This window comes from Zonotrichia albicollis, chromosome Z (assembly GCF_047830755.1).
Source record: "Zonotrichia albicollis isolate bZonAlb1 chromosome Z, bZonAlb1.hap1, whole genome shotgun sequence".
NCBI classification, from domain to species: domain Eukaryota; kingdom Metazoa; phylum Chordata; class Aves; order Passeriformes; family Passerellidae; genus Zonotrichia; species Zonotrichia albicollis.
The window spans coordinates 20,841,218-20,858,895 of NC_133860.1; the positions used below are offsets into that span (position 1 = coordinate 20,841,218).

Genomic DNA, 17,678 nt, shown 5'->3' on the forward strand with positions numbered 1-17,678 from the left:
TTAATATAACATAAAAAATAGTCCTCTTTTTATATCCATTTTGAATGACAGGGCAGAATAACTTGTGCATGAAATAGGAATGGGCCTAATACAGGATTTTGTGGTGGATTATATGTGTATCTGAAAAGTCAAAATTTCAGGCAGTATTTATTTGTGTACAATTATTTTTTACTTTATTTTGCCATCTAAGAAATATGACATATCATTCTCTAAACAATTGTTTGCAATGCACATTTCAGTTTACTGGCAGACAAGCCTTCTCTGAAAAATACTTCAAGTGTGAAGCAGGAAAATATGCAATGATGCATCTTCATTTTTATTATGAGAAATGAGTAAAAGGGGTAAATTCATGGCCTTCAGTTATTTTGTAAGGTGGTGAGAGCTGTTGTTTCGGTATAGTGTCCTGTTCCTGTAGTTCTAATCTCAAATATTTTTAGTGGAAAACAATGAGAAAGTCTATGGGAGAGAGAAGAGTTAAAGCATAGCCAAGGTTACATACAGTGAGTTAAAGTTAGTCCAGGCTCCAGGAGGTATGCATTCCTATGGGCTCTATAAAAAACTTTATCCTTGTGTTTAGGGTTTGCAGTTGTTCCAAATATGTAAAGACACCTGAGAAATGTCTGTTTGTCTCAGACACTGAATGCATAATTTTAATGGAGGTTTTCCAGTGAGACTTCCCAACATCCATACTGAGTAGCTCACCATCTTTTTCTAGCAACTTCATTTCAACATTTAGAACAGAAACATTAGTAGTTAGATGAGTCTTTTCCTTCTTGGCTCTTGAAGCCTCCTTTTGGCTATGGTTTTGGCTCAGTGGGCATTGGATAGAAAGCTCCTGTGAAATCTTTCTCAGAGAAACTTGGTGTACAGATATTACCCAGGGTTATATAAAATTGAAATACTAACTTCTGCAGAGCTTCTTAGATGCAATTATAGTTAAGATCAGTAGATGTGAATTCTGGCCAAGATGATATTTGTTTTAAAATTATGTTACGACATATGAACAGACATGACTAATGTGAACAAATTCAGGGTTGCGTCAAACGAAATTACATTGACTATTCTTTTTTTTAAGAAACGTCTTTTGAAAGCTGTTTTTATTTTAAAGTGAATTTGATATCCAGGAAATACACTGATATTTTATTGAAAGACGAAAGCTTGTGATTCTTCATAAGAAACACCATTAGAAGACCTTCCCTCCAGGACTCACAGGATATTTACCTCCATTTATATTCCCAGTTTATGTTAAAGTCCCAGCAATAATATGGAACTTTCCTGCCAGTAATACTGCAGTATACCATGAGAGCATAATATTATAAAACTTTTCTTTTACACTTGTTTTGCGTATGCTGCCAAATAATCAATGTCATTGAATTCAAACTTTGCTGGTTTAGTTAAAATTTTGTCTGGCCTGTAGAAGCAGTAGGTTTCCTTTTGTCAAGGCTTCTAGTTCTCTCTAGCTCTAACCTTCTATATAGATTTTAAAATGCGTGAAGACAATTTTTTCTTGCATTTGTGTGTGCTGAGGTGAATAGTTCTGTATTCTCTTCCTTCATTCCTTTTTCTCTTATCTGACTGCCGATAAAATTTGCCGTCAGTTGGAGAGGGGTAGCTGGGCACCGGTGGTTGGACTGTGTAACACGTTTTTTGGTTGAGAAGAAGCACAGGTGACCTTTGTTTTCTCCTTGTGTTCTGCAGCTGAGCTGGGGGACTATGACCCATACAAGCACACTGCAGGTTATGTCTCCGAGTACCGCTTCGTTCCTGACCAGAAGGAAGAGCTGGAGGATGCCATAGAGAGGATACACAAGACTCTGATGTAAGAACTCAGTTCTTTTGGGAACCTGGCAGGTAATACCAGACTCAGGGATGCTAGGCAGGTGGGGAGGAACAGCCTGTGGGGCAAAGTGGAGGTTTCTAGACTTGAGGAAAGGACACAGGGAGTCCAGTTGTACCTCTCAGAAGCAGAAGATATTTTACATGTTGAAGTTGTTCTTTTAGGAAGTCAGTAGGACAATAGCTGGAAATGTGAGGTGTGTCAGACTTAGGTATGGGCGTTTCAGAGCCAGTAGTTTTAATAAAACATATGCCAGAAATTCACACGTAGAGCCAAAATAAACATTTACTTGCTTATCACCAAGTTCATGTTCCTGGTAAGTGTAAGGAAGCTTGTTCTAACAAATCCAAGTTAAGTGCAATTGTGATATAACCATTTATGAAGATGAGAGCAGTAAGAACCCTTTCATGAGGATGTTCATCATAGCCTTTGACAAAGTAATGCGAAGAGAATCAGTTACCCATCTTGTAGTAGATCTAAATTTCTTGATTCTTTTCTGATAATGAAGACACAGTCTGGATAAAGGTTAAGTAATTTTTGCCTGTAGCACTGCATGTTAATGTTACATGTGTCTTGTTTAATGAGAACAGGTATTAACTCAGGGTCACAGCTGTTCTCTGAAAAGTTTTCCAGTAATTGGAGTCTGTGCCATTTGCCACGTTGACCTGAGCTTTCTCTTCCAGGGAAGAGAGTCTGTTGTTACTAATTATTTCTGTGTGGTTGCATGACAGCCTTATACTAATTTATACTTTTCAGAGAACTTGCTACATGTATTTCTACAAAGTAAAAAAGTATTGTTTTTTTCCATTCCAGAGAGAGGGAACTGAGTCGCAGCTCGTTAGTTTGGTTCAACATCACAGAAGTGGTTTGTGAGAAATGAGACTTGAGATAAATTGCTGTGAACTAAGCAGCCTTCATTTCTCTCTCTCAAGTTTCTGTAGTCACTAGATTCAGAAGCCAGTGGTTGTGAAGGGCAGTGATCACTGTCAAACACTTACTGATCTGGAGCCCTGGTACTGTTCTGCTGCTTGGCTGCAGTTGGGTGTCAGGGATTTAGCAGCATCAGAACAGGGAGGAAAGCCAAGGTGTGCTCATTGCTACTTCAGCCCAACTGTTACCATCAGCACTGCCAGCTTTGACTTCTGCACAGGTGGCCACAGTCTCTTCAGCTAAGGCGTATGAAGCTATAATAGGTGTGGGCATCCAAAATTGTCTCATTGACCTGAGACATTTTAGGGACAGGTGTGTGATATGGTTTGGAAGAACTGTTTTATTCTTTCTGGATCCCAGCATGGAAACACGGGGGCTTCTTGTGTTTGTTTGGTTGGTTTTTGTTTTTGTTTTGTTGGGGTTTGTTTTGTTTTGTTTTGTTTTTCGAAACAGCTATGGCACTGCATATACCTTCCTTTTCCTGGTTATGTCAAGAAAAACTGGTTTTGGTTGCATGTTTCCTCTCAGGTTTTGGGTTTTTTACACAGCACAATAGCCATTTGGAGATTCAGTAAGGATGCGTTTTTTTGAGAAAGGTGAGGGAAGAAAGTGGAGGGGGTTTCTGACTCTGCAGCCTGCCTACTGTGGCTGTAGTCTCATCTATAAACCAACATGACAACTCCAAGGTCGGAGAGCAGTGTGAGGCGACCTGATGTTGTCAGGCACGTCTGGAGGATCAAGCAGTGGCTTTGGGGCTCACTTGTGAGGGAAGAAACACTGGTGCTGGAGGAGAGACAGAATCCCTCGGTGCAGACAGGAGAGCTGGTGTTGTGCTGCTGACAGTGCCCATTTCAGGCTGTGGGAGATTTGTCTCCGACTGGTGCTTGGCAAGTCAGCTGCTGCTGTGTATTGAATCAACACTTCACGCTGACAGTGGGGCACAAGCTAAGCAAAAATGGCCCTGATATTTAGCTTTAAGAGCTGCTTTCACTGTTGCTTAGGGCCTCAAATGGCACTCAGGTGCCCTTTGTCCTTCCAAAGGAGTGCGTGTGTGTCAGCTGCATGGCTGTCACTTTGCCAGCTCTGTCATTCCCACTGGCAAAGACTGCTTTACTTTTGGGATGTGTAGTGCTGAGGAGAGTTTGTGTTTTCACACATGATAAAAATGAAACACTGTTTCTAGTAATGAGAGTTATTTTAGTCCCTGACAGTTCAGGGACTGTCTGGCTTTGTGTTCTGGCTTCTCCATCTGCTTTTGGGAGGACTTCTACCTTTGGTTTCCATCTGCTTCCTTCAGAAGCTCCAGCTCACATCTTTGCTTCCTTCAATATTTTTGCAAATTCGGTTTCTAAAACATGATATATTACTCTGAAAGTATTTATAAAAACACACTCAAAAAATTTATTTGACATTTGAGCTTCTTGGTCCTTTCAAAGGCAGGTAAGAATAAAGAATTAAGTGCATCAGCCTTTTTCTAAGCTTGATCAGTAAGGAAAGACTAACAGCAGGGTTTAAATTGGAATTGTATTTTAGCACTAATTCAGTAATGGAATAATCCATTTTGCTCAGGACTGGTATTTAGCCTATTTGCAAATTCAGTGAGACAATGCAGCCCCTGTGACCATTTTGCTTACATTCCTGACATATACTTGCAAACTTCAAATTTAAAAATCAGGCTGCAGAGTAAATTTTTACAGCAAAAGTGTGTAAAAGATGTGACAGATGTGACATTACTGATGTGCTGAATATCCAGTGTTCTACGTGTTCTGAATACAGATAATGAATGACACATCTACTGGGATTTGAAGAAAGGGATTTCTCTTACAAGCTTCAGGTCTGCTGCTTTTCCAGGAGTCCTTGGAGAGAAGAGCACCTGGAAAAGGGACAGTGCTGCTACATGGATAAGATGAGATGAAGCAGTCCATCTCCCAGATACAAAGAAGTCATTTTTAATGCCTTTGAATACCTTTAAATATGTATTGCTTTAATGCTAGCACTACTGCTTCATGTCTTTGACCTTGGAAGTCCTTTTTTTTTTGTCAGCCATAACACAAAGTTGGGAAAAACTGGATGGCAGCTTCTGGGCTAGAGAGAATGGTCACACAAGAAGCAGGAATGTGCCTGTTGCAGGATTTTCCAGATCTTTGGTCAAAATGTTGAATGTAGAATGCTCTACTTCACACCTTGAATTTGAAAGGTAGCGCATCCAGTGAAGTATTTCCCAAGAAAACCAACAGGATTAAGCAGGATATGCATCTTTTTGAGCTGATATTTTTGCAAGATGTACTGTACTTTCCCAAAACAGTCCAGTTGCTTTCAGATAAGTATTAAAAAGAAGTGAAAACAAAAACATGACTTCAGCTCTTTCAGGCTTACAAAAGAGAATCTTGTTCTTGTATCAGTAACAGATACTAAGCAAAGAGCAAATTAAATTCTGAGGATAATGCTTTGAATTTTTTTAGTTGTTTTGGTCTTTTTGAAAATAAGTTATTTTTCAGTTATGTCAAATATGTTCCTACCAGCCAGGATATTTCCCTTACCAGTTTTCCCAGTTGTTTCCTGCCAGTGGTACTTTTAAACTGATGGATTGATATCTGTAGCTAGGAAGGCAGGCAGGATCTTTGAAATAGCTAATCTCATGAGACAGACTCCAAATCTTGTTTTCAACACAGCAGACCTGCGTGCTACCAGCTGGTGTGACTTACTGTAGGCAAGATTTTATGGAGAATGTAATAATTTCTCTGAAGTTATCCACCTTGCTTTCATGAGCTTCAACACTTCCATGGGGAATAGTACCCCAACCAGTCGTTCTATTCCTGCTTTATTAATAATAATGTAATTATTGGGAAAAAAAAATTATTTGCTTATTGAAGCCTGAAAATGAAATGTGTGAAGTATGTTTGTGGCAGCAATGAAAAGACAAAAGGCAGTGCATTAGGCAAACATTATATATATGATAGCATATATGTCTGTGCTAGGAGACCTCTAGAGATCTAGTCTTATTTGGAATAAGAAGTTCAGAGTTGAAAAGACCATGAGAGTTTAAAAAACTGGTAAGAAGGCCTGCATATAGGAAACTATTTTTATTAATATGATTTATTTTGATATGTTGATTGGAATTACAAGATTCTTAAAAATAATTGTGTTTACAGGGGTCAAGTTCCTGCTGAGGCAGAAGTGAACTACTTAGGTGTGGCCAAATCTCTGGAAATGTATGGGGTGGATCTCCATCCTGTTTATGTAAGTATTAACTGTGAAAAATGGTTACTGCACTAATGTGTGAAACAGTACTTATGTAGTTTTGTTGCCACAGGATAACTGAAAAGGGAGCACTACTCAAGAAATGCAAAGGAACACGTATTTACAGACTGAGAGGATTCAGTTATTCATATATACAAAAGCCTAATGATTTTCAGATCAAATGGTGTGATTGTGTTATGCCTCTAAAACCCAATGAGTTATATTCTGGATAAAAACAATTCAGACAGAAAAGAAGAAATTTGTGCAAGTGTCAGGAGACATGAGTGAGGGTTATCACCTTTGTTTTTGACAGAAGAATTTGCACATTATTTTAGTTTAAAAAAGAGCAAATGTGTCCTGAAACCTTTTCAATACCATGGCAAAAATTAGGGTGGAGTAGCAGTAGCATATCTGGCTTTTTAAAATATTTGTTGTCAAGGTTTTGCTAAAGATCCAGAGTATGTTTCCATTTTTTTCCCGTGTTGTATCATGCAGCATTGCAAGTTGTCTGTATTGCCTCAGAAAACCCCTCCATTTCTTTTGTCTGTCAGCATGTATGTTGGGACTGGATCCAAGTCATTACCTGGAGGGTATGTGCTCCTGGTGAAAACATCATTCTATCTTGTTGGAATTATTCTGCTTGTGGCAGGCATTTTTTTGAATAGAAGAAAATCAGGAGTTCAAATGGGGAGTTGTAGTATAGATAGTTCTCTGAGTTAGTTATCAGTACTTTGTAAAATTATTTGAAAGAAAATAAAGAAATCAAGATAGTACCTGAAGATTAAATATGTGTTTCCTCTGAAAAATATGTGGCATGCAATATAAAGTACCTTTTAATGCAACCTATGGCTTAATTATATTCATATCCCAGGCTTTATTCCCCTCCCACCAATGGAAAAATGGGAAGTTACTGCAACAAGATCCAACATGATCCAACAAAATCATGTTAAATTAGTACAGCCTGGAATTTTTTTGCCTCATAACTTGCTTTTATTGTGCAATGAAATCCCTGCCTGGGTAACCTGTGAACATCATTGTTCCTACTTAAATTGCATCGGCAGCAGAAGCCCTCATTTGAGAGTGAAACTGCACACACGATGAGATGCAGTTATTTTCCTCCTTGGTCCCATTTAAAGTAAAGTTGCCTTTAGCAGTTAATTCACTGAGGAGCACAGGCAGAGCTTGCCAGGTGTGCTTGACCTTTGCCAGCCCTGTAATCACACAGGACACTTTTTCAGTGTCTCAAGTCAGTGCCTCTCACAGTTGATAATTCTGCTGCTCATGCTCCACTGGTTTAGACTTGCAGGGCTTTTCCTCATTGCCTCAAGTAGGCAGGTGAATGAGCTTTTCCAGCTGACTTTCTTTTAACCTCATGCACTAGGGTTTGCACTCTTTCAGCTGTAACCTGCTTCTGGTTTTGGTTATTTACTGTGAACTGGGGAGGTGGGGACCTTCTGCCGCTCAGCAGCAGGGCTTTCACCCTGTTCTTACCCAGTGCAGCTTGAGATTTGTATCCTGACTTCAGGAATGGTTTCCTTCAGAGGAGTTGATGCATGTGGCTGTTCCCTACATACCATTGCCCTTTCTGAAGAAGAAAAAAGAAGCTTGACTCTCCCAAAGGAGCTACTTCACTTGGAGGCAGCAGCAGCTGACACTATTTTAGGAGGGAGAAGGCAGCTGTGTGGTTGTATTATAGGTCAGAAAATCACTATTTATATTTACTTTCAGCTGAAAGTTGGGATATCTATTGCATTCATGCCTGAATAAGGAGTTCAGTTTCTGAGTTTTGGCCATTTGCCAAATAGCAAAAATTAATTCAGTAAGAAAACAGAAAAAAGGTATTTTTGTTTTTCACCATGGTGTGAAGTTCCCTTTCTTTTTCTCTCACTGCCATTCTTTCTTGCCTCTTTTCCCCCAGATCTACAAATTTTCATATAGAAGCTTTCATAACTAGATCAAGTACTATTTTTCCATTTGTACAGTGTGAAACAGTATATTCAAGTCACCAGGATGAATTTCTCACTGGATCTCACTGATACTGTGATTCTACTTGTAACTGTATGAATGACATAGATTTTTATTTTCTAGGGTGAAAACAAATCTGAATACTTTTTAGGATTAACACCCATAGGAGTTGTTGTCTACAAGAATAAAAAACAAGTAGGAAAGTATTTCTGGTATGTACTATTCAAATGTGCAGTCTGCACTAAAACAATAACAATGTTGTATGGATGTCTACGATTTGTGGTATCTATTTAAAATTTTAATCATAGCAGTATCAAAAAATTATACATAGAATTATTAATATTTCTTTGGATGATGCAGATTTTTTTGATATTCCAGGTGATAGATCACCTTTACCATACTCATGCTGAAATGTTTGCATATCACTAATTGTCTGCTGACATCTAGGGCATACCTGAAAAATAAATCTTCTGTGAATTTTTTTTGTCTTTGTATGCAAATGTATACAACTTTATATCTTACTACACATGAAATTAAAAGTTCATGAAGTTTGGTCTGTCTTTTTTTTTCAATATTACAGGCCTAGAATTACGAAAGTTCACTTCAAGGAAACACAGTTTGAACTTCGAGTCCTGGGAAAAGATGTAAGTTTTCATTTAGGCCTGAAAAGATCAAAAAAATAATTTTAGGTCTAATGAAGGTTGAAATTTAGTGTGTCTGTTGAAGTCTAATGGGTTTTATTGAAATTTACTGGAGGAAACCAAATGTAGGTGAAGGGAACCTCACAAAGCTCTCAGGCACAAAACAGGGAGCCACGTTGTATAGATTGAAACCCATTTGTCAGAGTTTAACATCACTTTGCACTTAGACCATTTGAGAGAAAGCAGTGTTGGTTCCAGTGGGGCAAGGACAGCAGGTTGATAGGAAGAGAGAAGGTTTTAAGATGCAGCAAGTAAAAAAGAAAAAAAAAAATTATCTCCTACAAGGCATGTGGAATAGGGAGAGGAGGAGACTGTTGAGAACGTAGGAAAAGATAATGACATGCAATAAAAAACATAGTTGTGGTCAGTTTGTGATTTTTGCTGTCTGGTTTAGTTAAAAATTTAGTTAGCTGAAATATTTTTTCAAAATACTTTCATGTCTTTTTGGAACATGAAAGTTTATAGTTTCATAAGGACTGTAGTTAATAGTTTTAAATTATATTAACCTGCTGGCAAAAATCCCCTTTACTTTTTATCTAAGCATTTTTGTTCATCCTTGTAATGGTTGTCAGTCTCATCCATGGTCTTTCCATGAGGGCATTTGTCTTGCTCCTGTTGTGGACAGCATTTCTGGTGTCACTGCAGATGTCTTGGCAAATCTCTCTTTTGCTACTCCCATGTTACTTGTTTATATTTGGTGTGGCAATCTATGGGAATTTTATTTCTGAAGGTGTGTTTGTTGAAATAGGAGAGTTATTTAAAGGCTGGGGGAAGGTTGGGAAAACTTTTCACCATGTTTCATGTAAAGGGTGAGTGATAGTTCATGTACAAACAAGTCTGAGTTTGACTCGGAGTGAATTGCTTGGAAGTGAATGAAGCTATAGCTTCTCTTTGATGCCACATTTCCACAGTTTTCTTTTAACCATATGGAATTGCAAAGGCTTAGCAAACTGAGTAGAAAACCTGGAAGGTTTTGCAAAAGTTGAGGCTGTGAATATTGACGGCTGGTGAACTCCTACCATTGTGATGATAAGGCAAACATTTTGACAGAACTTGGTACTTTCAAGCCTTGACAGGTATTTCTAGGAATTGTTGGGTAGGACAGTAAGTACAGGGGTGTATACCTTCACTAAATTTGCCTTTGCAACTAATACTAATCTGGAGTATTTCTACAGCACTTCATATCCTAACAAGATCAGGAAGGGCCAAAATGGCTTAGAGAAATCTTCTTTTTCCCTTTTTTTACCAATCTGGGGGTACTTTGAACAAAATTATATATTGGAATAAGCAGGCAGTAATTTCAGTCTCTGGATTAAAGTTGACATAAGAATTTATGCTGTTCTGCACAGAGGAGGAAAAGCTCATCAGTGTATTCATGTATGTTCCAATACTCAAAAAAAAAATCTGATTCACTAATTTATTTTATTCCTCTTGTGTTTTTTTTTAATAAATGCTATCACTTTGTCCTCCCATGTGACACATGAGTATATTACAGGAGAGTAAATACACCATTTTCACTCCATCCTGCCTCCTGTAATATAATTTACAGCCCAGGGAATTAATATTTTCCTTGTATCAGATGTGGTATACTAAGTCTGGAATATCTATTCCAGTTAGTTGTAGAGAGCTCCAGAAGAGATTCAGGAGGAGTAAAAATAATGGGAGTTTTCCAATGCCTTTAAGTTGAAGTTTATGGCATAAAGTGAAGGAGCTAATACTGTGTAACAGAGCAGATTATTTCTGGGTGAACTGAGTGTTTTTCTTTCCATAAGTTGTAAAAACTCTCTGCAGGGTGGGTTTTATTCATGTTTCCACACACACCAGCTCCCCTTATTCGTACTGACTGTCACCTTTCACTGCTCATGAAGAGGAAGCTGTTGGTGCCTTTAGTACCAGCAAGGCTCTCCCCTGGATGGAGTTGCTTGTGGTAACTTCTTTGTTGTTGCTTGCTGGGATTGGTGTGACATTTTTTCAACCATGCCAGAAGAATCTGTGTATTTCTGACTAGGTGGGTGGAAATGGACATCTGATCTTCTTGGCAGATGACAGTCTAAGTGTACAAGTCCACGCCTTCAGACTACCTAAACCCCACTGTTGTCTGTGTCAGCCAAACCTATGGCTGCTCATTTTCTTGTTTACATTGCTTCATGTTTCATAAACTTGATGCTTACTGAGCAGAACATGCTATTGCTTAGTGTCTTACAATAAAGTAAGCTGCTTTGGCTTTTCTGTTTTGTAGTGTAACCTCTTGTACTTTTTCATATCTCTTCCATGAGAATAATCCTGTATATGTAGCTGCCTCATATTTTTTTTCCTGCACACCTGTTGCTGTTGTGTACAAGCATGACCATGAGTACTTTGGTTCTGTCTTTCACTATTTTGCTTGTATTATATGTTTTCTCCTTTAGGTAATTGCTGTTGCCCCCTCATAAACAAAATATTGCCTTTCATATTTGGCCATCCATGGACATGTGAGACTGAAGCTCTTTTTCAGTGGTGTTAATAATTGACTCAGCATTTAATTGTACCCCTGCATGAATCCATGCTGTGAATTCTGAGCTATAAAGGTGTTAGGTCCTCCCTGGCACCTCTAAGCATCAGCATGAAATGAGGAACCCTTCCCCTGCAAGGGCTTCACATGTTCACATTCCCTGAACATGACATAAAATGGCCAAGAATTTTTTGAAGATTAAAGAAGTTTATTTCTTAGAAAACTAAGAAATTCATCTAAAGCCTGTGCACAGTTCTCTGCAGCATGTCTTCCAGTGGAGCAACCTTACTGGAAACAATCCAGTAACACGGGTGGCTGCCAAAGCCCTCCCCTCTCCACCAGCAAAACAGAGCTTGGTCACAATGGATGCTCTGTGTGGAAGTGAGTAGTGTAAAGGGTGCCCAGCATACCTCCTGTGATTCCCCATGTGAGGAGCACAGCCTGCTTCCTAGATTTCTCTGTCAACTAGGGACATGGAAGGAAACAGAGAAAAACATGCTGTGATAGACTGTGTAGGCTGGGAATGTAAATGGGATAATAGGCAGGAATGAGAGATGAGGAGTTTTTTTGCCTGTAGGTACCAAGTACTTCTGTGCTGTTCCCTGCACCCCAGTGCTGTTTGGTGTAACTGAGCCTTTTACTTCAGTTGCTCTATGTCTGAACATGCACATGAATGATTTCACTCTTTAGCAGGGTTTATGCAAAACTTCTGTTCGTACTTTTCCTGTTTCACAAAACAGAAAGAATTCAATGAGCAAAACACTTGCTTTCATAACTTTTCCTGTAAGAGAAAGGCCTTTTTGAATTTTGAAATTTTTATTTCAAGAGATCTTGAAATTTGGGTATTTTTGAGTCAAAACAATCTCTCAATCTGTGCAGTTAAAGATTATTTCCACATTTTTGTGTGTTCTTCTGCAGTCTTCCATACTCAGATGAATTCACGAGGTGAAATTGGTAATGACTCTTTGGGAACAATACCAACTGCTGATGCAAGTCCAAAGTACATAATCCTCCCCTTTTTGTGTGGCTGAAACTTCTATAAATACAATATTTTTTTTTTGTTATTTTAAATAGTCCAGAAAACACTGTAAATATGCTTTATCTTTTTTATCTGCTTCTCATAAGTGTCATTAGTCTGAAAAATAATTATGTTAATAAGGTGATTCAGCTGTACCCCTTCTTTTCCTATCAAATGCTGTATTCTGTCTTGAGTTACAAATTCCAGCCAGGAACTTCTAATTTGATTTATAGTTCTTGCAGCTTCTTGGGAAGATTGAACAGGATTTGAAGATATGTTACTCTCACTCTTAAGTCAATTTTATGTGTAGTTTCCAGACAAAAATAGTGGTTTGATTTTTCTTATGGTTTAGGAGTTGCAAATGACTTTTGCATCATTTGCATTTGCACCCACTTAACTCAGAGTGATAATAAAAGGGTGGAGGTGAAGAAGCTCAGTGATATTAATATAACATATTAAACAGTTTTGGCTTGTTTTAGTTGCTTGGGGGTTTTCCTGTCTTTTCTTAATTGCCTTCTGAGCCATCATAGAAGGACTGTAAGATTGGTTCAAAGCCTGCATAAAATTAAATTCACTAACACTAAGGTGATACTGTTAGCTTTCGTTTTTTCTAATTCTTCCTTAGTGTTGTTGAATTGCTGTAATTGCTGTAAAGCTAAGATATGTTTGTTTCAATGTTGACATGCAACTGGCACAGTTTTTTCAATTTGAATTGCCAACTTGGTATCATTTTCCTAAAGACTGACCTTGTATAACCAGTAGTAGTACATTGTTTGTTACATAAGCTGTGATTTGTCTGCATATGTCTATATATAAAACCAGAATGCTTCCTATTGGAATTTAGAGCTGATGTTACCCAGGTATGTGCCTAAGAGTAATTATTCTGGCAAAGAATTATGTTCTGAAGCAGTAGCTTCAGTGTTAATAATTCTGTTACATGTGCAGTGTGTCCTGTAACAGGGCAAGATCCCTCCTTGTGTAGCATTAGCCCTCCCTGTGCTCACTGTGACTGGGAGGAGTGATGTGTGTGCTGGCCTGGCTCCTAATGTGGTTTTGGGATTTTCTTCTTCATTTTCTGAGTCTGCATTGCTGGGAGCCCATAAATGTCTTGTAAATTAAGGTAGCTAAAGCCTGCTCTACATCTCTGGTTCTCGAATCATTTTTGCTCTGTGGGCAGATTCAGTTCTCCTTGCAATGAGTGTAAATGTGCTGACAATGGCCTTTTATCCTGGGAGTAATTCATGAGCTCCAAGAACACGGGATATAGTGGCCCTCAGAGAGAAGAGCTGTCATTTTAAGTGTGTGTCTTCTCTTCCAGGTGGAGCTGAGCTTACCCTGCCTAGGAGCTGAGCTAGCTGGGCATAAAGCATCTCTGAGTCTGAAAGCTGTAATCAGGCTGGCGAGGCAAAGCAAGCAGGAAGCACTCCTGAACTTTTGTACTAGTTCCAGAGGTGTTCTGTGCTTAGACAGAGCAATGACCCCTCTGACCTGTCTCCTTTGAAGGGTTTTGTAACACGCTTTTAATCTTCCACCTGAGAGGTGTGGGTATTAGGGTGCAGCACTGTTCTAACTCCCAGCTCTCTAGTGGAGGTCTTAGAGGCCCTGCCAGATCAGTCTTCTGGCTGGTCTGGGAGCCACCATTAACCAGGCAAGGGCTTCATTGTCCATCTGTGTATAAGTTTGTAGTGTAGACAAGCTATCTGCATCCACTGTGCTAGTCTCTCTCCCCTCCTCTGGTTAAAAATGGTGGTGAGGCACTAGCAGTATGAGCTGTGGCATGTTATGGAGACTGCAGAACAAGTTTTCAAAGCACCTAAAAGAAGGAGGATATCTAATCGTTAGATATCTAAATGTTTGTCCTCACATTTTTTGACAAAGGATGTGTGCCTCGTCAGGGTTAGGAGGAGGCAGTCCCACAGCTTGGTTATTGCTGCAAGGGTCCTTTTGCAGCCTCTGGTCCCATCCTCCTGCCCCTCCCTTGCTCCTGCAAGTCACAGATGGGATTGAAAATAACCATACAAAAGTAAGTGGTTTCTCTACTTGTTTGATCAGCAAAATGGGCTTCCTGAAAGAACACACAGACACCAAGGTGGCTCAAAAGAGAGAGATCGCCAGAGAATGCAGAAGCCCGGACTGCTCTGGAAGGAGTTCATGATTTACAGTGCCTCGCCTTTAGTACACTGGGCACTCTGAAAGCAGCAGGATGAGTAGCCAGGAGAAGCTTGTGTTGCACCAAAGAGCACTGAATTACTTTGGAAGTGTCATTTCCTATAAATAATTAGTAAAATTACAATAGGTCTTTGTTTCTTTTGGTTCAGATATATGAGAATAATAAGCAAAACACCCAGCTAACACTAACTATCTGTAGGAAATTGCTATGTTCAGAATGCTAAAAATGTTGTCTTTTATTGGGAACAAAAGGTCATGGTCTTAACAGGAAAGGCCATCTTTGCTTTACTAATATAAATAATTTCATTCCCTTGGGGGAGAAATGTTAATCCAGAAAGGTATTGATATTCTCAGTACTGATTACTTTTTATATAGGCATCTATAAATTGTCAGGGTAATCACTACTCTTACAAGCCTTAAATAGTCCTAAAAGGAATATGGAGGAAGTCCTAAACCTGGCTGTGCTGTAAGCAGTGTCATACTGGACTTGCTTGCAGTAAGTTACAGAATAATTCCCAGATAATCTGAGAAATGGTGAAAGAATTATGAATTACTTCCCCTTTGATGGGGTTGAGTGTTTTAGGCTTTTTTTCCCTCTCTATAGCACAATTTTTCCTCTCAATAGCACAATTTAATTGTGCTATTGAGTTATACCAAGCATCAGTTGTGAGGCCATAGTTTTAGACATATGGTTTTCCTTCAAATTCAAATAAATAAATAAATAAGCCTGGGGGTGTTATCAGAAGGCTTGTTGGTCTGTTCTATGACTTTTAGGCAATTGTTTCATTTTCCAGATCTGAATTCCAGAAAGTTTTGTTGAATTGTATGTAAAGAGTTATTATCCTCATCTCACCTCCCCCCCACCAGCCCTTCTATTTTTTGCCCTCCCTGTGTGCCACTGATTGCTGAATACCAAGTTTAGGTGTTTCAGCATCATCGATATTTTTCTTGCCAGCTAGGGTGAACTTTCTTCTGCCTTGGAAAATAATGCCTTCGTGTGATGGAATCAGTAATCTTTGCTGGTCAGATCTTTCTAGGAAATGGCAGTATAACTATATGGTCCCTCTTATTGTCACTTACTGATTTTAATGTTTTTTCCTGTTGTTTGTTCTGTGTATGGGAAAGTTCTAAAACTGTGACTTAAAGAAGACAAAATAGATGAATAGAACTTTTTTCCCCCCAAAGGAATAGAACTTTTCCCCCAACTTTTTTCCACTGTTGTTGAATGCCAGTGGCATTCAAATTGGTCTAACAGTAAGATATGGCAGAAACACCTTATTTTAAAAAGTCTCTTTAAAGAAAAAAATCATACCTGTCTTCTCTTTGCCTCTCCCTTCTCACATACCAGAAACTGCTTCCTTTGAGATTATGTAATTAAATACATTTAAGTGCAACAGAGGATTCTTTACCTAAAAGTAGGAGTGAACAAAGAAGGGGCAAGATCCTGCATATTAAAAGTGAGTCATTGAGTTATTTCCTAACAGAAGCTAAACTGATTCATCATATTGCATCAAGTTTGCAATACTACAATGCAGTTTGATATTATCCTTTTGAAGATGAGTACAGTTGTGCGAGTTTATATGAAATCATATGAGATGACAGTCTAATATAGAAATTGTAATTTAAATCAAATAATGAAATCCAAAGCTACTTTTCTGCTATGTGCAAAGTAAGCAAATGCAAAGCACCACTTTATATGTTTTCTTTAATCGTTTTACAACATAAAATGCGTTATGATTTTTCAGTGGGTTGACTTTTGTTTCTAGCCATCAGATGAGAAAGAGCAATGTTGTGTCTCTAGACGAGTCCATGATAAATTGATTTTTCTCCTTGACTATTTTCAAGATTTTTCAGGAAGCCTTTATTTTGTCTATAAGTTAAACCACTTGTGAATCCTGCAGAGAGATGATGATCCCTATCAAACCTGAGGAACTTTGGGAATATATTTCTTGGACTTATATATTTACCTATATATTTCTATTTCAATTTCTGTACTGCAAAGTAATTTTACTATATACACAGCAGTATCAGATGAATCCTAGGTTTCAAGATTCTTGGTGGTCATTGTCTTACTGTACTGCTTGTATTATTTTCTCTTGCCATGGAGAGTAAAATGTGCTTTTGATGGAAGACCAGAGAATTATTTTAATTCCTTGCCTGTTCCATGGCACTGTTCCAGCCAGACATTTAACTAAAATAAGGCATGGGAGAAAATAAACTCATGTATAATTTTTTTTTTTTTTTTTTGTCGGGGAATTAGATCTCTATTATTCTAACCACAGGTGCAAAATTCTGTTGTTTTGCTGTTATTTGTTTCAAGGTGAAGGAGAAGCTGCTTGAGGAGGTAATTTGTGATTTTGTGAGGCTGCTTGACAGCTGTTAATGGGGACATAACTGAATTTTTTTTATAGGTGAAATTTTGAATTCTAGAGAACATAGAGAATTAATTCACAGTTTGCAAGGTGCTTGCAGATAATAATAAACAGCAGTAAATGAGGAGAGGGAGAAACTTGCCTGAGCTTTTTACTTGTGTACACATGACACCAGGGAATTTAAGTAATGCAGGGACATAGATTGTTCAAAATCAGCTGCTGAAGGTGGTGTGAATCACACCTCCTTTGTAATTCACACCTTGCTGAAATGGTTTGAGAATCAGTTTTGTTACAGAGGGTGTCATACCATGCTGAACTCTCACACTGACATCACTGGGATTGCTCATTCTTCTTGCAAATCACAGCTGAAACACCGAGTGCTTGAGTTCACCAAGTGAAAAATAGATGGAACACATCTGAGTGTTTAGCTTGTTGAAAATCAGCACTGTGATGTGTCTGTTGCCTCTCCTTTACTGTTGGAAGTATTTCATAGTTTGTATGCATCCCACTTCTCTTTTCTCTGCCAGTTTCCAGAGATTGGCTTTTAAGCTGTGTATATGCTTTTGTTCTGGCTGTTGTTGTCTTCCTTAAGAGATTTTAAGTTGAGTTTTAAGACTTTCAACTTTTTATTAGCATTTTGAATTATTCTGAAGTTAGCTTTCTTTAAAAAAGGAAACTCTTCCCTTCTTCAGTATTTTTTCCCCCTCAGGTTTACCTTGGCCTGTTTTGTGTGTTTCCTCTGTCATTGCTTCATAACTGTTTATAACAGATCCTGAGCTCCTTTCTTTCTTTCATTTATTCTTGCCTTTTTTTACCAGAATATTTTTGATTGACATCTGAGCTGCCATTTCAGAAAACATCAGAAACATAATTTTTGGAAAAAAACCCAACTTGTGTTTTATTAGGAAAACTCGTGGTTTTTTTAGGGAAGAAGGTGTGTACGAACAAAGGAACA

General features: G+C 38.4%; 1 protein-coding gene across 1 annotated transcript in view; it reads left to right on the forward strand.

Moving 5' to 3' along the window:
• The window catches only part of EPB41L4A (erythrocyte membrane protein band 4.1 like 4A), a 120,460-nt gene that overhangs the window by 58,962 nt on the left and 43,820 nt on the right, over positions 1-17,678 (forward strand). Inside the window, exons 6-9 of the mRNA XM_005490434.4 lie at positions 1,699-1,819; positions 5,920-6,007; positions 8,096-8,184; positions 8,553-8,616. Of these exons, the coding sequence (XP_005490491.1) occupies positions 1,699-1,819; positions 5,920-6,007; positions 8,096-8,184; positions 8,553-8,616 (362 nt within the window). The remainder of the gene's footprint in view (positions 1-1,698; positions 1,820-5,919; positions 6,008-8,095; positions 8,185-8,552; positions 8,617-17,678) is intronic.